A 23704-nucleotide genomic window follows, 5' to 3' on the forward strand; every position below is an offset into this window, starting at 1 on the left:
AGATGTCTACACTAGTACATGCTTTTGTTTCGCTTAATGTATTGAAGTGCTGTGATTTGTAGAAAAACAACCCTCTCACATTATCACTGGGAAGCATATACCCAATGCATGATCAGATGGCACTAGCATTATTTGTCAATATTTAAAAAATAAAAACTAAAATTATTGAAAAAACACAGTTCTATATTGTGAGTCAAAATGGTGCATCTATTATAAATAAGCACAACTTAATGCATGGGATCTTCTTTAAATGTCAATGACAGTGTGATAGTGGCAAATTCTTTGGTGAGATTTCAACATTTTGTTCTTTTTGTGGGTGTTCTGTTTGTTTGCAGTCAGATGAGTGAGCCTCATAGCGGTTTGACGCTCAAATGTGCCAAGTGTGGAGTAGTTTCAACAACAGCTTTGTCAGCCACCACCGCCAGTAATGCCATGTTAGTCTAAATCATTTACATCTTCTTGTTACAATTCTTATACCGTGCATGTGGGATGTACATACTTTGTCAAAACATGTAGCTGCGCATAGTTAGAGCATGTAATAGTACTTAAATATTTTTATTAAAATAGCAGTGTTAGCCTCATAGTGATTTATTGTCGAAAGCATTTACAATTAAAGCCGAATCCTCCGTATTTTTATTAAATCTTAAATATGCTTGCAAGTTTAAATGTTAAGTTACTTTACAAATCTTCATGTATACATTAGATAAAGCCTGTCCACTAATACCATTGTCTTTAAGTAATATGTGTTTCTTGTTTTTGATCAGGGCATCCCTCTGGAGCTCCTGTGTTGTTTTGCCCCTCCTGGCTCTGACCTGGATGTCTGCAGTCCTTGCAATGACCGATAAAAGATCAATACTTTTTCAGATACTCTTTGCAGTGTTCGATTCATTACAAGGGTTTGTCATTGTCATGGTGCACTGCATTCTCCGAAGGGAGGTGAGGAGTAACTCTCTTTGTTTACATTTCTAGTGTGTCCTACTACGTGAAGAGAGTAAATCTTTGAAGGTGGTGGGATATTTTCCTACAAACGGGCATGTTAATCACATCGTATTTGATCATGTAACTTAACCACAGCTATTATGTCAATAGTATCTGAATTACAAGATTTAAAGAAGTTATTCCTATATGGGATCTCAATTCTAAGTTCTACACTGCAGCAACTACTTATGTTTTAAGTTTGGGAGGAATTTGTATATCTATCAATATTAAACAGATTATGAGAGTGAAACGGGCCATGTAAAATATGTGAAACTCCCAGAAAGGCATGGAAAACGAGAGAAAACTGCTTTACAAGAGTTAAGGAGAAGGTTGATTACAGGGAAATATTTTGAGGCATTTGTGGCATGGTGGGCTGAAATGCTCGCATCTATGAGGAGACATGAATGATATCCTGTGACAGGGTTAAGTGACTAAAACATAATTTAACAGATGCATGAAGGGGCATACATTGATCGAAATGTGCACTAAATTGCACCTCATTAGTGTCTCGCAGCTCACAACACTGTGGCCAAGCTTACACTACAATTGCTCTTAAGTTTCTAGATTTGGCGGCACAAGTAATCGAAAAAGATCCCCTAATTGCTCGTATCTAACTGGAATTGATTTTATTTTTTTAATGAACAGTTCTAGTATTAATTCAAATCCACTGATTTATAGTTGAAGCGTTAATTCACTCAATCAAAAAAATAAGGTGCCTCACGGCCTATTACCATTGCATTACATATTTATGGTAGAACTTAATATTAAAAATAGTTATGCTTTTTTTGGAATTGGCCATCTTTTGTGTCCCTTCACGAACCTGTTTTTTTGCTGAACATGTTTGTACACATGCTATAATTGGTATACATATACATGGCACATTTAATGTATGTATAACTCCCTAGAAACTGGTACTACATGTACCAATGGCCTGTAAATTAAATGCTACAAGTGGGAAACAGAACTCATTGTTCCACCTAGTAAAGTAGCCCTGTAAAACATGTCTCTGGCCTGCTACTGCAGCCTGCAGTGCAGTTTAAAACTACCATTTCGACCAGTAAAAATAAACCTTGTGCCGGGCCTAAGTCTTCCTTTTTAATATTTATAAGTCACCCCTAAGATATGTGCATGGAGCAGGATGCATGGCATTTAGAATGTAGGGCATGTGTTCTTACATTTTACATGCCTTGGCTGTGACAACCCCCATAGTCTTTTTTCATTGAAGCCAGGCTAGCTCTCCCATCAACTAAAACTGGGTTACCTTATCACATTTAATAAGTGATGACTTCAGTTTGGGAGCAGGTAGAGAAATACTTCTTCCACTCATTTAAAAGTGTGATTTACAGTTGTCTTTAATAGTAAAGTCAGATTTTAAATTACTGTTCTTTTTAGAAAGTTGTCATGTTTCTTTCTAAACCAAATGTGCCTTTCTGCCAGTGTCCAGGGTCACATGACTGTTCATAACTCCCCTGTGGGGTGATGTGTATTCCTTTCAGACAGGGGACAAAAGTGCTTTGGGTTTGGGAAAGGGTGTTTCTCTCCTGAGCCAGATGGCCAGGGGTTTATGCTCAGGCCTGCCTCATCTGCAAACTGTAGGCTGAGAGCTGTAGCCAGCCCTTTCCTGACTTCTGAAGATGCCATCCATATCACTGGCAAATGCAGCTCACAAATGGCCCTGCCTGTCATTTGTTTCCCTAGATAGACTGGAGCCAACATCAGGAAAAACAATAGAACTGACTAGAACTATTGTAGGGTTCTATGAAGGGGGTAACCTCTACACACAGGCTGTCATGGGGCATAAAAGTGGCCCCCTCAAAGCCTCTCATCAGAACACTCCTGGGCCTGTGGAGACTCAGAATATGTAGTTCCCTGCTGTCTGAAGCCTTAAGTAAGACTAGACCTGCTTACCTTGAATCTAGGACCCCAGACGTGTCTCTAAGGGACAGTTGGCTGACCTCCTGTTTGAGCTCCAGGGACACAAGTTTCCAGAGGCCTTTCCCTGAAACTGCCCAGCTGAGAAGTACCAACTGGATATACTTGAACTCTGCTGCTCGCCCCTGGTGGAGTAAGTCCTAACAACATGGGTCCATGAGTCCAGTCATGATTCCTAGACCCATAACTGGCACTGGCGCTAGTGTGTACTCCTCCAACCCTCAACTCTAAATCCATATGAACAGGACTCCATGAGAAAATGTAAGGTTCTGGGCTGTTCACGTTGTTGAGAGCTGCCCCAGGCAAACTTGCAAATGCGAGCAAACTTCACAGAGGTAAATTTGAGACTAGTATCTGACTGCCGACTTAACCTTCCAGGATACAGACCCCTAGAGTTCACTGCCCAGAGGTCTTTGCGTCAACAACAGCCTCCCCATGTTTCCCACCAACGCAACTTTCCAACCATTGGCCAGCTCTTTGTAACAGCAATAACTGGGCCACCAATGCAAAGTTTTTTATCAAGGCCTGAGACTTCAGCCACCCGCTGTTGACATGCCCCTCTCCAGATCCAGTTTTCAGCCGGACCACCAAAGGCTTTCTCTACAGGTGCTTCTGACTTGAATAACTGGACTAAGTTAGAAGGTTCTCTTTCCACCGGAACAAACCTGGTCGATGGATCTGACCTGTGGTCCATCGGGGTATTCCTGAACTTTTGACTGTAAACTGTTCCAGCATGATCATACAACCGCAATTACTGTGTTGTGCTTTTTGTTGCTACTTCATTGCTCCTGTACTACTTATTCAATTTTTACTGCTTTAGTGTCATTTTATTTATTAAAATATATGTTATTGTTGTAAATAGGTTTCGGACTTTTCTTGTGTAGGGTTTTTATTTTATTACTGTTTGAGTGTAGCATAAATGCACATTGTCACTAAGTTAATTCTGATTGTCTGGGCTGCTGTGCAACATTGTTTAAAGTAAAGAAAAAAAGTGCTATGATGCAGCCAGCATTGACCATGCCATTTTTTTTTATTCAAGTCATGTTGCACAGCAGCCCATGCTACTGTGCAATGTCTACAACACTGGGTGAGGGGCAAGCAACATGAGGAATTGTGGGGGAGGAAGGAGGGAGCAGCAACAGAATAGACAGTGGGAGAAGGACGGGGAGTGCAAGCAACGTGAGGGAGATGCGGGGAAAAAAGAACAGCATAGGCAGTGCAGGCAGGGCAGGGTCGAGCTAAATAAGGGATATGTGCAGAAGGGGTAGGGAGTAGTAACACAATGGAGAGCAGGAGGAGGGGGCTTGCAACACAAGGGAGGGACAGAAAAGATAGGCTGGGGCACCAGCTCCAATGGTGGGAGCATGGAGGACAATGGGAAGGAGGAGGATGAAATGCAGACACATGCACTCTCAGATAGTACATGTAAATAATTTAAAAAAACAAGCATTGGCATAGCCAGTAGGTCTCGCATTTGGGACCTTATAAGTGTTTAGCCATGCAACAGTTGGTGCATGGCTATGCCAAGGCTTGTTTGTTTTTTGTTGCTGTTTTCTTTAAGTTGCCAGATCTACAATAGCTGGACATGGTTTTTGTTACCAGTTCTTTGCATCTAATGAACTTGCTTTCATTGCTCTGATTGTTGTTTCCATTCTAGTTGTAGGAAGCAGTCATTCCTGTGTGTGTGTGTGAGGGCTGCCTAGCTGTGCGCATGCCTTGAACTTTGCAAATGAGAACAAACCTGGTGCAGGTGCAATTTACAAGTGTGGAGTGAGTGAGCCCCAGGCAGCATGACTCACTCACACAGGAGTTCATGCACTGCACCTGCATACTCAGCATGGTTTAGGGAAACTCGACCCACTCCCTCCCAGGCATCGAACACATATTTACCAAGAAACTCTGAGAAGAGCCTGCCTGCTGCATTGATGGCTGGTGGTGTGTGTGCCTGTTGAAAGCTTGCACTGACCGCTGGTGGTGTATGTGTCTGGTGGAAGCGTGCACTGATGGCTGGTGGTGTGTGTGCCTGGTGGAAGCGTACACTGACGGCTGGTGGTATGTGTGCCTGGTGAAAGTGTGCACTGACGGCTAGTGGTGTGTGTGCCTGGTGAAAGCGTGCACCGACGGCTGGTGGTGTGTGTGTGCTTGGTGAAAGCGTGCACTGACGGCTGGTGGTGTGTGCCTGGTGGAAGCATGCACTGACGGCTGGTGGTGTGTGTGCCTTGTGGAAGCGTGCACTGACAGGTGGTGATGTGTGTGCCCGGTGAAAGTGTGCACTGATGGCTGGTGGTGTGTGTGCCTGGTGAAAGCGTGCACTGACCGCTGGTGGTGTGTGTGCCCGGTGAAAGCGTGCACTGGCGGCTGATGGTGTGTGTGCCTGGTGGAAGTGTGCACTGACGGCCGTTGGTGTGTGCCTGGCAGAAGCGTGCACTGACGGCTGGTGGTGTGTGTGCCTGATGGAAGCGTGAACTGACAGCTATTGGTGTGTGTGCCTGGTGGAAGCGTGCACTGACAGCTGGTGGTGTGTGTGCCTGGTGGAAGCGTGCACTGACGGCTGGTGGTGTGTTTTCCCGGTGGAATCGTGCACTGACGGCTGGTGGTGTGTGTGCCCGGTAAAAGCGTGCACTTACCGCTGGTGGTGTGTAAGCCTGGTGGAAGCGTGCACTGACGGCTGGTGATGTGTGTGCCTGGTAGAAGCGTGCACTGACGGCTGGTGGTGTGTGTACCTGGTGCAAGCGTGCACTGACAGATGGTGTGTGCCTGGTGGAAGTGTGCACCGACGGCTGGTAGTGTGTGATGGCTGGTAGTGTGTGTGCCTGGTAAAAGTGTGCACTGACAGCTGGTCATGCGTGTGCCTAGTGGAACCATGCACTGATGGCTGGTGGTGTGTGTGCCTGGTGAAAGCGTGCACTGACGGCTGTTAGTGTGTGCCTGGTGGAAGCGTGCACCGACGGCTGGTAGTGTGTGTGCCTAGTGAAAGTGTGCACTGACAGCTGGTGGTGCGTGTGCCTGGTGGAAACGTGCACTGATGGCTGGTGGTGTGTGAGCCTGGTGGAAGCATGCACTGATGACTGGTGGTGTGTGTGCCTGGTGGAAATGTGCACTGACAGCTGGTGGTGTGTGTGCCTGGTGGAAGCTTGCACTGATGGCTGGTGGTGTGTGTGCCTGGTGAAAGCGTGCACTGATATCTGGTGGTGTGTGTGCCTGGTGGAAGCCTGCACTGACGGCTGGTTGTGTGTGTGCCTGGTGAAAGCGTGCACTGACGGCTGGTAGTGTGTGTGCCTGGTGGAAGTGTGCATTGACAGCTGGTTGTGTGTGTGCCTGGTGGAAGTGTGCACTGACGGCTGATGGTGTGTGTGCCTGATGGAAGCGTACACTGACGGCTGGTGGTGTGTGTGCCTGGTGGAAGCGTGCACTGACGTTGTGGTGTGTGTGCCTGGTGGAAACGTGCACTGACGGCTGATGGTGTGTGTGCCTGATGGAAGCATACACTGACGGCTGGTGGTGTGTGTGCTTGATGGAAGCGTACACTGACAGCTGGTGGTGTGTGTGCCTTGTGGAAGCGTGCACTGATGCTGGTGGTGTGTGTGCCTGGTGGAAATGTGCACTGATAGCTGGTGGTGTGTGTGCCTGGTGGAAGCGTGCACTGATGACTGGTGGTGTGTGTGCCTGGTGGAAGCGTGCACTGATGTCTGGTGGTGTGTGTGCCTGGTGGAAGCGTGCACTGATGTCTGGTGGTGTGTGTGCCTGGTGAAAGCGTGCACTGACGTCTGGTAGTGTGTGTGCCTGGTGGAAGTGTGCACTGACGGCTGATGGTGTGTGTGCCTGATGGAAGTGTACACTGACGACTGGTGGTGTGTGTGCCTGGTGAAAGCATGCACTGACGACTGTTGGTGTGTGTGCCTGGTGGAAGCAGGAGCATTCAATGTGATAGAAGACACAAAATAAACTGACGAAGAGGGAGGGGGAGAAGGGAGGGGGGAGTGCTTGCAATGAGGAACATGCTTCACAGCTAGAAGACACAAATGAAGCTGACCAGGAGAGAGGGGGAAAATGGAGGGGGTAGTGCAAGCAGAGGAGCCTGATTATAGCAATAAAAACACAGATGGCAGCTGTGCACGTGCACAAGCTTGTGAACGCAAACTGTAGGCTAGCAAAAGCCTCTGGTGGCACTTTTAAAAGCCACTTACTAAATGTCTCGAAGAGACATCGCTGTCTCAGGCGAGACCTAACAAGTGGAAGGACACTTGCCGCATACAGGAAGCAGTACTTCTTCCATGCTTTACTGTAGGGGACAGCTTTGGATGCAGCTGGAGCAAGCAGGAGGTGAGCAGGAAGTGCTGTTGAAGCCAAAAATGGTAAGTACTGTTAAATAATGGGTGGGCTCTAAGACCGTTTTAAGTCTTTTTTTGTTTATAAAATTTTTTGCTGACAGTGCTCCGGCAAAACCTAAAAAGGCTGATGTAGGCAGATTTACCACAGGACTTTTGGCTGTATGAACTGTCACGTCTAACAACATATGACATTTTTGAAGTGGAAATCTAACTCTGTCCAGCCTCGCAGGTGAAATAAAGTCACTTGCACTCCCCTAAATACATTTATCAAACTCCTTCAAGTATTGAGGAACCTACACACCGAAAAAGAACATTCACCAAGTCTGACAAGACCGAAATCTTGCTTTGTCAGATGCCTACGGGCAGACTTTTCAGACTTTGGATATTTGAGGAAATGGAATATAATACACTAGAAAAAGTGAATGTACATCATAGTAGGTTGGGAAACACCAATTAAGACAGAGCTCAGTTTAATTCACAGCGGCAGATTAAAAACTAGTGAAAATGAACACACAGAAATTAAACTTCCCATTGTTTGTGGACTGCTGTTAGTTCCAACAAATGTCATTCTCGGTATGCGTTGTGGGTGGAAGTAATTTCATGCTAAATCTCAAGAGATGCCATACTGACTTGTAATGATCTTTCAAGAGAGAAGGTACTAAACTGCTACATTTTAAAAGCCTCACAACCACAAACAATTATATAGAGCCCCACAAGAGCGGCTCCTTTGGCAACTTAAGAATCCTGCAAAACATCGCCACTAAATAGGTTTCTATGCAGCGGGAGATATATTTAGCAATCGTAGCGTTAACATGAAAAACGAAACGGTACTAATGCATACTACGATGTAATGGATGGGAAAGTGCACCTTTAGATTAAAAGCATTATCAGCAGATATCTATGCGCAATTCCGAGATGTTTAACTAAACATGTGTGCTTTTCGGCAGAGCATTTCATTTAAAAATCGGCGTTTTCATTCACAAACTGTAAATTTCAGCAATGCTTTTCTTATCAGGAAGTTACTGTTAAAGCAGATTAATCATTAATGCAATTCAATTTAAGGCCAAAAAGAGTGTGAGCACATTTTACTCCCTCCTGCAATCTTATCTGGAAGTGAAGTAGTGTGGCTCACTGGTTAGAGGCGGCAGACCCGAGAGCAGAGGAAGGCCCGGGACCAGGGTTCGATTCCCGGCGCGGCAGGTTTCTGGACCAGGGTCAGCGGACTCGATAATTCCCTCGCCTCGGTGCCCACTCTGATCAGTGATCACACTCGGCAACTCTGGGCATTAGCTTGCCTCATCTTCACTAACGGCCCCACCAGACCGCCGGGGATGCCTGGTCTCACCCTGGAGATACCCATTAAGGGACCATCTCTCAGGGAAGCCAGGAAGGGTTTCGCAGCGGTCGCAGCGCCTTGGGACCCTACGGGTAAGTAGTGCGCTATATAAATGCCTATACATACATACATACATATCTTCTGAATATTAGGATACAAGATTTCCAGGATGGGAGGGAAAGATAGATAGATAGATAGATAGATATCTGTGCATGTTGGTGTTTGGTGCCGTAATAAATGATATAATTGAATTTGACGAGGCCATCAGGTTTAGGCAGAAACACTGCCTACATATTAGATATGCATGGGTCCTTGGCTGTGCTTAAATTGTAAAAGAGTAAGTGCTGATGACCAATTTTTTGCTCAGAAGCTTGCAACTGATGCTATTGAAGGTCACAGTGTCAAATACCAAGGCTGCATTGTCTTAATTCTACCTCATGGCTCTTTAAGCCACCACCAGACACTTCCTGCCTCTTTACCTCACTCGTGCAGGTTTTTTTTTTGTCCCTGTGTTCTCCCTTTGTCTTAGTTTTACTGTTTTTCACTTCCTCCTTCTTTTCCTTTTTTGTTTTCCTACCTTTTGCACTGTATCAAAGTCTGTTGGTGAAATATAAGTGTTGATCACCAAAAATTAATGCGGTTTGATCCCACCTACAACCACTGCCACAAATTAAGCACTGGTCCTGATTTTTCTATAATAATGAGAGGTGACAGGACTTTGCATTCATTGTCACAGCAAAATTTGCCTGGCATTGGATTTATTTTCCCAGGTGAACACATTTTTTTAATCCACCCCTGAGAGGGTGTATTGTTGCATGTGTCTACAAGAATAGGAGAAAGGTATGTGCGGGATACCTTTCGGGTAAAAATTATAGAGATTAAGGGTGGGCGTAAAATCCGTTTCGCGGGCGAATTTGCGGATTTTCCGTGATTTCGCAATCCGCAAATCTCGCGAAATCGCGGTAAAATCCGCGAATCAGCGGGGACGCATTTTCAGCCAAGCAAGGGTTACAGCAGCAGGTGCAAAAGTTGAACCTAATTTCTTTGTAACCTTTTACAAAAGGGTTACAAACAAATTAACTTCAACTTGGACACCTGCTGCTAATTGCTTCCTGGCACCTCGTTGCCTACTTGCAACTATTCTCTGACCCTTGAAGCAGGGTCAGAGAATAGTTACAAGTAGGCAACGAGGCACCTGTCCAAGGAATTAAACCTCATCAGGAAGCACTTACAGATATAAAAAACAGGAAGACGGGAGAGGATGGCAAATACACCCATTTTGAGTTGTCAGGAGGGGTTAAACTAAAAGAGACCTTGACAGCACAATTTTCATATGCATTTTGCTAAAAATAAAAAGCTGTATGTTCTGTAGGGGCAACTCAGGAATCTGGCCCTTCAGAGATCCGGCCTCTCTTTCTTTCTCTCGTTCTCTCTCTCCCTCTCTCTTTCCCTCTCTTTCTCTCTCTTTCTATCTATCTATCTATCTATCTATCTATCTATCTATCTATCTATCTATCTATCTATCTCTCTCTTCCTCTCCCATAAACGACTGCATGGGTAACTTCGCTATGCAAGCGGCTCGCAAAGACGCAAAAATCCCCGCGAACACTCAAAAAACCCTGCGAACACGCAAAAAACCCTGCAAACACGCAAAAAACAAAAATCCACAAATTCGCACAAATTCGCGAATTTTGCAGATCGCGAATTCGCAAATCCACAAATTCGCGGATCGCGAATTCGCAAAATTCGCCCATGCTTAATAAAGATGTGCCCTCCACAGAATGATGTATTTATCTGTAGTGACTTTTGGAATAAGTACAAGCAGCTTCGTTACCCTTCCATGACAATCCATCCAATTATTTTTAGGGACTAGCCAGAAGAAACAATATTTGGACACTGTTTTCAAGATGTACCCAATATTGGTGGGTGCCTCTGGACACCTTTCTTGACCTGTGTTATCCATGTGCCGAGAAATGTTCTTACCTAGCCAATGGGCAACATGATTTGTTCTATCTGAGTGTTCTAAATACACATACACCAATAAATATATTGTTATTTAACCCTGCATCATTCATTTTCTGGCTAGCTAGGTCTTTCTCATTGGAGAGTTGAGAAAAACGTCATAAATCAAATTTATTGTCAAATTCCTCATAATAAACATAGACAACAATCATCCCACCAATTGGTCAACAAGGTCCATCTTTCTTTTCTAGGTGGTATAGTTTGCCACTTCTCCATGCCCCTGAGTGTCCAAAATTCCATGCTATAAACTGAAGCTTTGTTTAGACAGGAAAACTGGCCTCTACTTACAAAAGAGCATATGAGTCTGCAATACCTACACATATATGCAATGATAAAACACATTGCCTTCGGTTGCTGAGCCCATTTTTCTTAGTATTAGGACTCTGTGCACTTTACCCATGGTAACCATTTCCATAGCGATTGTGCTCTCTCCAAACATTGCAAAACTGGACTCTACCTAATAGACACATTTAATATTACTTTTTTCCAGGCCAGGTGCTCACTGAAGTGGAACTCAAGCAACACAAGGCCTGTTTTGCCCTGATTGGGGCTCTTCAGTCGGGTGTAGCATGGATCCAGTAGCACAGTGAGCACATGACCCATTTCTGGGTATACCCATGGCCGCTTAGGGTGTAAGATCAAACACTCAGAAGGTGATGGGGAGGAATGCTTGCAATAAGACTAATCAGTGCTACTCAATCAAGTAGCATTCCAACCTATTGCTCTTTCTGAGCACAGCTTGGTCCCAATCAGGGTGAAACCAGTTGAGTTGCTTGTTGGTTAGGCGGCTTGTTTTTTCAATCATGAAGGACCTGGTCTGGAAACTTGGGCTACAGTATTCCTATTGGAGCAGGGTCAATACTGATTTTCATGTGACTTGGTTCAAACTGATGTGCCATTGTGTGCAAAATAGCGATGGACTGGGTTGTGGCCTGAGTAATTAGAAATCAATCAATCATTAAAGTAAAATCGATTACAATTTTTTTGTTTGCAAGCTTAAATAAATTCCACCCTCTTGGAGAGAAGCAGTACTTCTACATAAGGATTATATATAATGGAAAAGGATGTGCAGCAAATGAATTTGTATGAAACAAAATACATTTATTTCAATCGATAAAGCTTTTTAAAATTTTATTTACAAAACATTGAAGTGGGTGCTCCAAGGGGAACATGCCGAAGGAGAAAAGGTGCTCAAAAGGTTGGTGGGTGGGAAGATAATCCCAGAGTGAAGATGATGAGAAATAGGAAAGTTCAATGTGAGATTGATTCAAAGTATCAATCTTAGTGGCCTTCCCCAACAGTATTTTACATGGTCTATTTACATCATGCATGGGTGATTATTTATTCTTTGAGCAGGAACAGCTGTTTCACTGCCACGGGACGCCATGGCGGATTTCAGAACCTGTGCAATTCTTTTGCTAACCGGACTGACCCTGGAGGGGCACCCGATGAAAATAATCCTATGGCAGTGAGTGAAACGGCCGTTCCTGCTCAAAGAATAAATAATCACCCCCCAATGTTTCTCGTGCGGATGAGGTTTTGAAAGCACGTGTGGGTTGCCTCCTAATTCCCCTACATTCCCGTCCTGAGGAAGACTCGCAGGCCAAGGCTCAACTTCCCTTTGTGCCACAAGCTGAGTCGAAACGTCGACGAATATATATCCATGCACCTGGACCCATCCAACTCTTACCTATTACGTGCATCAGATGATAACAATCTGTGATTGTAAAGAATTGATGTAAATAGACCATGTAAAATACTGTTGGACCAGGCCACTAAGATTGATACGTTGAATCAATCTCACATTGAACTTTCCTAATCCTCTTCATCTTCACTCTGGGATTATCTTCCCACCCACCAACCTTTTGAGCACCTTTTCTCCTTTGCATGTTCCTCTTGGAGCAATCACTTCAAACGTTTTTGCATGAAATTTGAAAAAGCGTTATCGATTGAAATAAATTAATTTTGTTTCATACAAATTCATTTGCTGCACATCCTTTTCCATTATATATAATCCTTATGTAGAAGTACTGTTTCTCTCCAAGAGCGTGGAATTTATTTAAGCTCGCAAACAAAGAAATTGTAATTGATTTTACTTTAATGATTGATGGTTTGAGGACCATTGTTTTCCTATATCGAACTGTAACCCAGGTCCACAAACTCGTATTGGGTTAGCCCCTTATCTGCAATGGCTGAGTAATTAGCAATGGCTGAGATTAATTCAAGCATTCCACCCATCCCTTTATGCATACTTTGGTGCGATGCTCTAGGTGTGACAGTTATGTTCAGACATGGGTCCTGTGCTCACTGTGCCACTGATACCAAGCTGCACCTGACTGATGAGCCCCAATCAGGGAGAAACCATTCTCGAGTGGCTTGGACCCAGTTCAAGGAGGACCTGGCCTGGCATTTTGAGCTGGGCTTTTCCTATTGGACCAGGGTTAAGATCGATTTGCATATGGCTGGGTCCAAACTGAGGTGGCATGGTGTGCAAAATAACAATGGATTGGGATGTGGACTGAATAATCAGTAGCTTAAATTAATTCAAACATTCCGTCCTTACTTTTTTAAATATTTCAGTGGGATGCCCCCAGTGCTAGAGTATGGCCAGATCTGGGTCCCAGGCCCAATGTGCAAATGAAACCAATCAGGGCAGTGATGATCTTGGGTTGCTACTGTTCTCGTTTAGGGAGGACCAGGCTTGGCAGCTCAGGTTGGACTGTCTCTACTGGAGCAGAATCAAGCCTGATTTGCATATGGCTGGGACCAAACTGACCTTTCATGGTGTGCTAAATAACAATGTACTGGGATGCTGACAAATAATTACCAGTGGTTGAGATTAATTCAAGCATTCAAACTATCACTATTTTGTATGCTTCAAAATTGTATAGAAGTCACTGATACAAGCTTAGAGAAAAGGCCTTTTATAAAGAAATCATACATGCTGAAGCTACACCCTTATTATTGCCCCAGGTTTCAGATAGTTTACTATGGATGGATTATGCATTTTGGCAGAAGAGGGCCTTAATTTATGGTTCAAACAATGTGACAGTTATCTAGATTTCCATTTGTGCCTGTTATTCAGGCCAGATTCTGTACATAGAGTCTAGAAAGACGTGTGGGCAATAGTATTCTACTATTGGTTCAACTTCAAGATTCCTCTAGAGGTCCATTGGTCAAAATAAAAGGTGGAGTCCCCTATTAGAATGCTGGCATTACGGCATATGGGGGCAGATTTATGGAGGACATTGTCTATGCTGAATAGTTTATGTGAAAACGTCCATGATGTTAACATAGTCCTAAATATGGGATGACCCAGACCCAGCTACATCCTCTTAAATCAGTATATTGTGGGTTATCTCCCACATGCTGACATCAATTGCCTCTTAAGCTTTACCCATTATGGTGTCAATGTGGTTTGCAGAAGGACACAAGCACATTTTAAAACATTTTGGTGGCTAGATAGTATGAGTCAATGTGAGACAGTTGGAGGCTACCAGCTTAAATATGTGCATCTTGAGCAATTTCAGTCTTGGTCTTGTACTCCTCAGATATCATAATATCAGTGGTTATCTTGGATAAGAGGACCTCTACAGGGACTCCCTGCTGTATTGAAATTAAATAGCCATCATACTTTACAGATGAGGTCCTGATCCAGACTTATTTCACCTAATATGCGGAAGAGGTAGCCCAGTTGATTAAGTTAAATGCTAAATCTCTACGCCAAATGAGACAGCCAAAACTTTCTCCTGGATCCGAAACGAGCAACAAGGTTCTCATGTGATTCGGGTAGAACATATTGGACAAAATCCACCTGTGTTTCATACATTAGAGATTGAAAACAGTTATTCAATTGTTTGATGCAAACCTTTGTCAGTACCCTCATTTCAACATTGATCAAGAGATAGGGAAGTAGGTGCCACACTTATAAGATATGGGGCTAGATGTAGGTAATCTCATTTGACCAATTCCTAAATATCGAATTTTACCTATTTGGTATTTAGGAATTGGTAAATATGATGTAGGTGATAAATTGGTAAAATTTACCGATTCAGTAATATTTCTTATTACCGATTTGGTAATACCGATTCAGAGCATATTCAAGGGTGGCAGGGTGTCACATTGACACACTGTTGCACCCCTTAATCGTGCATGTGTGCACATGTGGTGCACATACATGCCCTCTGCCACATGGCACCTTGAAAAAAGAAAATTGTTATTTTTTAATGGCATTCGGTATTTAGCACAAACTTGTAGTTGGTGGTAAATAACGAATCCTCAAAGCAAAAATGCACTCACTTGAATGCTACCTACATAGGTTTTAAGGATTCGGTAATTTACAGATTCCTTAAAATAAGGAATCAGTATTTTTCCGATTCCTTAAAATAAGGAATTGGTAAATTACCGAATCCTTAAAACCAGCCTCCTACATTAGAAAGGGCTAAATGCCGGTCGGTAACGGGAAAATCACCGATTTTCGGCCGTTACCGACCGGTATTTAGCTACCTACTTCTGGCCCATGGTTCCCAGCGTTCTAGATTCCTCCTCTTCTGTAAATGCTCATGCAGCGTGGGAATTTGGGGATTTTATTCATTTTATAGGACACCCATCATCTAGCGATTTGCAGGTAGGTTTTATAGAGATCACTGACATTATTTCATCTAGCTTGAGATACCCATTTAGTAAAGTCAGGATATAAAAAAAAGGCTCTTCCTCCTACGAAGTGGTAGGGGATTGTGCATGTTGGAAATGGCCCTTTTTGCAGGGTTATCCCTAAACTTTTTGCTTCATCCTCCTTTTTTTTTCCTGACCTGTGGTTGTTGGCTATAGGACTCTGGCCACTTTACCACTGCTGATCAGTGCTAAAGTGCATATGCTCTCTGTGTAAATTGTTATTGTGATTGGATATCATGATTGGCTTATTTGTTTTACCAGTAGGTCCCTAGTAAAGAGCACTGAGGGTGCCAGGTCTAGTAATTCAAATGCTACTAGTGGGCCTGCAGCACTGATTATGCGACCCACATGAGTAGCCCCAAAAAGATGCCTCAGGCCTGCCACCGCAGTGCCTGTGAACAGTGTGCTAACTGCCATGTCGACCTGGCCAGTGTATCTACTAGCAAGGCCTGACCCTTCTCTTTTCTTACACCTAAGACTCCTCTATGGTAGGCCCAAGGTACCCCCCTGGACAGGGTGCAGTGTATGTAAAAGGTAGGACATGTACTCGTGCGTGAAGCATGTCCTGATAGTGAAATACTGCTAATTTCGTTTTTCACTATTGAAAGGCTATCTTGCCCATAGAACAGAATGGGGAATGCTGTGTAACATGTTTAGCTGCATATATTCCCATAGGAGCGAGATAGAAACTTGGAGTCTGGTAACCCTGAACTCAGAATTTAATAACACATCTTTTAGGAAGGATGGTTTTAAATCCTGTGTTTGAAAATAGGACTTTTAGAAAGTGGCTATGTTCTTATTCAACCTTTCTGTGTGCCTCTGCCTGTTTGTGGATTAACTGTCTGGTTTGAGAAGAGTAACAGGGGCTGGGGTGGCTCTAGGAGTCTGGGTGAGTCAGTACAAGGCTGAATAGACCTATCTGCATTTGGAGTGGTGGGAGGAGTAGCACCTGGGCCTGAATAGGGCTTGGCCTGCCACAATGCTGACTCCACCTCATGTGGTGCGTCTGATGATTCTGGCCCACACTGACAAAGGATGCAGTTGTGCACTGGCAGAGTGCGCACAGAGCTGATTTGGACTGGGTCCAGGATCCCTCACACATAGAGAACAAAGACTTTTGGGGTATAAATATGAGAGCTGAAACCCCTGAACTTTAGACTACTTTGGAACCAAGGAGAAACCTTTGCTGAGGAGAAAAGCTGAAGAGTTGGAGGATAAGTACTGCCATTGCTGTGTGTCTGGGGTTGGCCTGCAGTTGCTATTTTTGCCGCAAGGGACTTTGCTGTGTGCTGTGTCCCCCTGCTTGCAAGCACTTTGCTGTGTACTGGGTCCTGAAAAGAAACTCTCCAACGGCCTGAGAAGAGCTGGCCTCCTGTTGTGGAAACTCAGGGATATACAAGTTTCCAAGACTACTTCGTGATCAAGAGGAACCTGTTGCCAAAGAGGACAGCTGAAGAGACTGAGGAGAAGTACTGCCCTTGCTGTATGTCTGGGGCTGGCCTGCAGTTTGCTGTTTCTGCTGAGGAGAGGATCAAGGGACTTTGCTGTATTCTGTGTCCCCTACTTGAAGAAGGACTTTGCTGTGGGCTGTGTCCATCTGAAGAAAAGTCTCCAAGGGCCCGAGAAGAGCTGGCCTCCTGTTTCTGTAGTCCCATGTAAAAAAAGGACTTCTCCCCCAGCTTCCGTGACTTCCTTTCTGGAAGTTCTGACCTGCCATGAGGTGCCTGTAACTGTGTCTGAGGCCCTTGCTGCAGGGAGCTGGAAGTGCCAATCAACAAGGGAGAAGGGTAATGCTGCAGCAGTAGCCTCCGTCACATCGCCAAGATAGCGTGCCGCGGCTGCCGCTGTTCGCTGTCGTTTCACCGGAAAAGCGTGTCACCAGACCGTCGCATCGTTAAGGAAGCGTGTCGCCGCTGCTTGCCATCGCATCACCGGAGAAGCACGTTGTAGGGCCTGTCGCGGCTCAAGAAACCACTGATTTCACCACATGGGAGTCGGGCGTGCACGCATCGCATCCACGTTGATGCATCGCACCAAAGACGCCATTTTATCGCATTGCACCAGACTGTCGCAATGCATCGAGGCGCCATCTTGTCGCATCGCAACTGGAGCGCAGGAAGAACAGACACATTGCCTTCTCTACGACCCTTTTGTTTGTTCTGCGTTACGCATCTAAGGTACTTTGAGAGAAAAGTGTCACATTTACAATCTACAAATTTATTTTTGCACCAACCTTTTTTAAAGACATTCTATTGAGTATCTGTATGTTGGATTTTTGTCGCTTTGATCTTGTTTAGTTTAGATAAAGATATTTTATTTTTCTAAACTGGTGTGGTGTCCATTTGTGGTGTTTTCACTGTGTTACTGTGAGTGCTAATACAGATACTTTACACATTGCCTTTGGGATAAGCCTGTCTGCTCATGCCAAGCTACCAAGGGGGTGAGCAGGGGTTATCTAAAGTGCGTATCCCCCTTACCCTGACTAGAAGCAAGGGTCCCTATTTGGACAAAGGTACCTACCTCTGCCAACTAGAGACCCCCAGTTCTAACAGTGCATTAAGTAAATGACTATTTTATGAGGAGAACAGTTCTGCAGTATTCAAAGGGTGGGGTAGCAGCCGGAGGACTTAAGTGAAATATAACAGATATAGCCAACTGTGCATCCCTTTGTCATTGTGAACAATCAGATTCTAATGAGCCTTCTCCCCATGCTCATAGTGCCTCCGTCTCACTTTTATAAGTGCCCTCTCTGATTTTACATTGTATAGGGAGTTATGGGATAATGTTGTTGTTTCTAGTTGTGGGAAGAGGGTTAGTATCTATCTGGCAGGTACTAGCTTATTTTGCAATCTAGATTGCCTATTCTGTAACTTTTCTTCATGTAATGGCATATATTTTGAATCAGGAGTGCTTTCCAAGTGCCTTGCCACCCATGAGGGGTCTGCACTGACACCACTGACAGTTTGTTTCACTCTTAATATATACATATATAGGAACTAAGTATCTCCTTCCCTCCAAAAGGCTATATTTGCCTGCTTGCTTTCTCCAAAGGTTTAGGGGGTGTAGGTATTGAGGTGTGACAGTTTTGGCTCCTCCGCTTATGCAGAGAAGCATCGCCCTACTGCTTTCGGCAGTGTAAATAAATGAAAAATAAAAATAATAATAACTTGATTTTATTATTATTATGGGTGGTGGAGAACATGCCCAAGCTCCCAGTCCCTGGCTGAGCGCTGAACCATGGTTCTCAGACCAATCACAACACTGCATTGCAGCATTGTAATTGGCTTAGGGGGAGCCTGGGTGCTTCCTGTTCCAGCCAGGGGAGACGCAGAGAGAAAATGGAGGAGGGATGCGGCGAGGAGGTAAGTTTAATTTGTTTTCCTTTACTCCTTCCCCACCCTCCGCCCCGTCACCCCGATCAATGCCAGATGCCACTGCTGTGTGGTCTAAACTCTAAAAGTAACAGTGAGCCATACGTAAGGAAGTAACCAATACACGAGGAGCAATCATGCACTGGAGCGAAAAAAGGTATAGTCTTACTCTTGTGGATGTGTCAGGCACATGGTATGAGTCAACCCTTCTTCTCCCATACTGTACTAGACCACAGCTCTGTCAATGCTGTTACATTTCACATTTGGGTCGATTTTGTCTTTTTAGAGAAATTAGTTGCATAGAGCCCTCTGAAACATTTTTGTAAACTACTTCTATGTGGAGATTTGCTGTTACGTGATTCTGAAATTCCTGCCTTGCCAATTTGCGGCAACTGTTTCTTTGGAGCAGCAAAGCGGGATGCATTATTCTGAGTTTTGCTTGTCGCTCTTCCAATGTTTACTATCAAATGGATGTGGCCATATTTCAGCAGGGATAAGCACATTCCGAAATGTCATGAATTTGCTAGTAAGCACCTACATTTTTTTGTGTATGCTACTTTCCTATTTACTCCTTGCACAGTTGATGCTTGAATAATTATTAATCAATACTCCCTAGGCAGTTGTTGGCAACACTATCATTAAAACTAAAACCGACTGAGCCACGCTTTGTTATGCAGCGTGGTATCTGGTGGTTCCCTCTCAATCTGGTGGGGTTTACCCAGTTCCTGTCAGTGGTTCTGAACCCTTTCCTCTTACCCTCAAGTTTTAGTTCTCCTCAGCAGCCCTATCATTTATTGAAAATATCGTGTTTGAAGGCCAGCCCTCCTAATTTTTACTTTCTTGTTCTTTTACCTTGCTTCAATATATTAGCAGTGATGTACTATGTACTGCAACTTCAGATCCATAGGAATATGTAGTCAAGCAGCATATTTCTTTTGCTTAATTGAAACTGTATAAATGTGATTGATATACGTAGAAAGAAAATAAAATTATTGTGGATCGGAGTGATTCATATGGTCCTCTTGGCTCGCAGGTACATTTCACACCTTCTGTGCCCTATGCGTATTAAAGGTTAACAGAACCATTACAAAAATGAATTTAAAAATGGAACATTACGAAATCTCCTAGAGTCTGGGAGTATTTTTAGCGTAAGTGAGTCATTCTTTCCTTTCACGGCAATGCTTGTTCACACATCCCAATTTAGATTCTGCCTTTTCCCAGCCCTTTGAAATTGCATGGGGAAATTGGGATTATTTCCTGAGGAGCTGTGAAGGACAGTATCGGATTCGGAGAAGTGTGTCTGAAATCTGCAGAAAATCAGCATCCCTATGTGAAATAAGCATTTAAATGAGATGATATTTTCAGTTTTCCACCTGCTGCTCAGTTGCAAGAAAGGTTTTGGGTGCGAGCACCCTAATATTATTACTATTGAAAGTGGACACTTTCTCCGTTTACCAAATAGCATTGTTTAAAGAAGATTATAAAACATGCATGAGATAAATGCTATTGGTCCAAATGTGTAACTTTTTGTGTACCTAAGTGGGATTCTAACTATAACTTAGAAACCAAGCTTTTCAAAAAATGGCTTTCTGAAAGTGCCAACTGCACCGCTTTCATCAATAGCAAGACCTGCAAAAACAACAAACGACCCATCTGGTACACGGACGACCTCAGGGAGTCCAAGCGCCACTGCAAGCAACTTGAGAGAGAATGGAGACTCGCCAAAACCACCACCACGAAACGCCACAAATAAAGCTTCCCTCAACCTCTACCACTAACAACCATGGGAAGCAAAGGAAAAGACTCCAAGCGTGCTCCAAAAATGGCAAAGAACTCTTTGCCATTGTCGAGGAGTTCTCCAATCCTGCAGCTGCCAACAACAACATCATGTCATCCCAAGCACTCTGCAATGGCCTCTCAAACTTCTTCGAACAGAAGAGTGCCCAGATCTACAACACATTCGACCCACAGCATACCAATACAAACTCCACTGACCAGCTGGACGCTCCTCTCATTGCCAAACAGCAGCTAATCAACTGAATGCTGCTCTTGAATGAAAAAATCACCACCCTGATTAATACTATCCCCTTAGGAGCCCTCTCAGACCCATGCCCCCGCTTCATATACAACACTGGAAGAACCATCATCTTCCCAGTTACCAAAAACTCAGCAACACGTGTTACCACACAGTGGAAAGCCCTTTGCATAGTTTGACTGATCACCTTTCTGTTGCTTATTTGGGTGTTGCACTGGTACTAATGCGGTGCAACCAATGCCAGACAATGTTATCAGTGTAAAAGTGACAAAATAAATAAGTAATACTACCACCAGATGTGCCACATTCCTCCACATAATTTGCACAACCTTACTACAAGTGTGTCCCCACCCAGTGGCATCATTTCAGTGGGCTTGCCAGCCAGTGAGCATGTGTAATGAATTACAAGGAATTACATTTCAGTCTCTTAGTGTGTGATAAACCTCCTGTTAAACCTCGTCCTCCCACCAGTACAGCAGCCCTAATGCGGAAGTAGCCAAGGAGGTTACAGAGAGAGGGTACATCTATTGAAAAAACATGAGTGTGCGAACTAGCAGCCTACTGCCTTCATAACAGCAGACCATTACACTGCCTTCAAGCAGTTGCCGTTAACCTTCATTAAAGTATGCTACACATGACAGCTAAGCCTGACTAACGGTGATAAGAGCGAAGGCTCGAAATGTCAAAGACATTTCTTTGTTTCCATTACAATACATAATTGTGGATATCACTCAGTGATGTACATAATGTGCGGATGTACTCCCTGACGGTACTGTGAAACGGAAAGTGTGATTTGCGAGTTGAGAAACTCTCAAGGTTTCAGAAAGGTTACAGTTGCTAGGGTAACCGTCTCCTTGCAGCCGGGTATTCAGTTCTTCTTAGCCTCTGTTTGGCTCTTAAGCAATCTTGTAAGTTGAAGGGAACGAAGAATGGCAAACACACTAAATTAGCGAAAGCCAGCACTTTGAATGCCACAAAGATAACCAAAAACGATATAATAGAACATATTAGATTTTTTTAATGTATGAATGCTAGAAAACATTTATACAAGAATGCTGCATAGCATTAATAGCGTAATGTATGTAAGGTAATATCATTCTGTGCCTTATGCAATAATTTACTCTTACACCCTAATGTTTTGGGCTTACTTGAATATGTCAACATTCATGGATTATGTAATTTTGCACTTGATGGAATGATCCATTTCTATTGTAAAAAAACGCGAGGAAGGAAGTGAGGTAGGGAGGCAGAAAGGCAGGCAGGCAAGCAAGCAACAAAGCAAGCAGGCAGGCAGGAACCCTTTTCCCACCAAATAAATCCTACAAGAATTACGGTTGGTGTGAGAAGAAGAATGGAGAGTGGCATTGAGCTGTAAAAGGGAGAACTGAGTGAAAGGGCCAGAACACAAACCATTTTTGGCTGATGCTATTAAGGTAGTGCTTGCTTCTGACACCTTTCAAGCACAATAATATGAAAACACAACTTTAGAGGTGGCATTGTCTAACAAAAACGTATGTCAATATTTGCTGCATGCCATTTTGTTGTGCTGGTGATGTGCTCTGTTGTGTTTTGTGCTCTTATCTTTTGTGCTGCAGTATTACAATGAAGTTCTGTACTACTATACTGCAGTTTTTGTGTTGTCTGTATTAACCATGTTTTGTTGTTGTGTGCGATGTTATGTTTAATGATGGTGCTAATTTGCTTTGTGTAAGTTATTCATTATGTTGAGTTATTTACTTTTGGTATGTGACCAAATGCTGCTGTATTTTCAGCCACAAGCAGCACATGCCTTGACAGTATCTGTGAAGAGAGGCCATGTATCTCTTTTTTAGGTGGTGAAAATGGCACTTCAACCACTTAAGGCAACAGCCAGCTTAAATTGTGGCAACTTCACAGCCATCGCAAACACAGCAATCTAAGCGTAAGCAATTACAACGTGTAACCCTATTAATACTCACACTCCTCCACTGCTACAAGTCTTCTTCGCTTCAGAAATACTTCATCACTGCTCCGACTGAACCAGGGGCATTGAATTTATACTGGGCTTTGGCAAGTTGTACATCGGACACCCTAATTCCCTCACGTCAGAAGACACAACCATACTACGAGCTCCCAAATTTTATCCAGCGGATACTATCTAGTAGTACTGGGCCCAACCTTTAGCTCTTTGAGGATATACTCGTCTGGCTGGATGATTTACCACTGCTTCTCTTACTTGCTAACTTGGTCCACTGATGGACCTTTCTGCATCACACTGAGGGGAAAGAGAGTTATGACTCGTCCGATCAATTTAATTTAGTGGTGCAACCAATTTGACCACACAATGAGGACCAGGAATAGGTAGCCAATTCCAAGAGTGCTTAGTAAAAAATTAGAGATTAGGTTTAAATAGATAACTCTTAAACTCAAACTGTATAGATACAGTATAACAATAGGGAGACCTCCTAAATTAAAGTAAGCAAACATGAATCAAACAAACTAGAAACAGTTTGGACGCAATACAGAACAACAAAATTAAGATTTGATGCTCGGAATACAATCTAGCTTGATCTTTCCAAGGCATTAGCAATTCAATTTACTTCAATACGAGCTAAGGCACATAACTGCTCACCGTACAAATCTACATATGACAATAGGGATTAGGCAAAATAGTACAGGGAGTATTAGCAACAGCATTGCAGAAGCTTGGTCAGGAGTCTTCAAGGTGTCAGGAAGTGTTTGTCAAAACCAGACAAGGGGAAATTAACTTGACATTGGAAATGTCTTTAAGAGTCAGTTTAAGGGGCCAAGGGATTTGCCAGCTTTTGAAAATTGGGAAAAGGGTTCAGGGCAAAGTCCAAATAAAGGCTCTGCAGGATATCTGCAGAGAGTTCAACAAAGGAATTCAGCATGCGATCTGGAAAAATGTTCGAAGTCATCTGTCCCCTATCCAGGGCAATCCATAAATTATAATCCATGGAGTTCATCGTAAGCTCCCCTTTAGCTGCGTCATCAATAGTAATCCATTGTATTTGTTTCAAAAGTC

At 43.6% G+C, this 23704-nt stretch overlaps 1 protein-coding gene across 3 annotated transcripts in view; it reads left to right on the forward strand.

Moving 5' to 3' along the window:
* The window catches only part of ADGRB3 (adhesion G protein-coupled receptor B3), a 1725994-nt gene that overhangs the window by 1577572 nt on the left and 124718 nt on the right, over positions 1-23704 (forward strand). For 2 of the 3 annotated variants that reach the window (XM_086926462.1, XM_086926463.1), the window contains exons 24-25: positions 336-434; positions 765-936. In XM_086926462.1, coding sequence (XP_086782588.1) covers positions 336-434; positions 765-936 — 271 coding nt within the window. The remainder of the gene's footprint in view (positions 1-335; positions 435-764; positions 937-23704) is intronic. The other variant, XM_086926464.1, reaches the window with a different exon arrangement.

Source organism: Lissotriton vulgaris, chromosome 6 (genome assembly GCF_964263255.1).
Source record: "Lissotriton vulgaris chromosome 6, aLisVul1.2, whole genome shotgun sequence".
Classification (NCBI taxonomy): Eukaryota; Metazoa; Chordata; class Amphibia; order Caudata; family Salamandridae; genus Lissotriton; species Lissotriton vulgaris.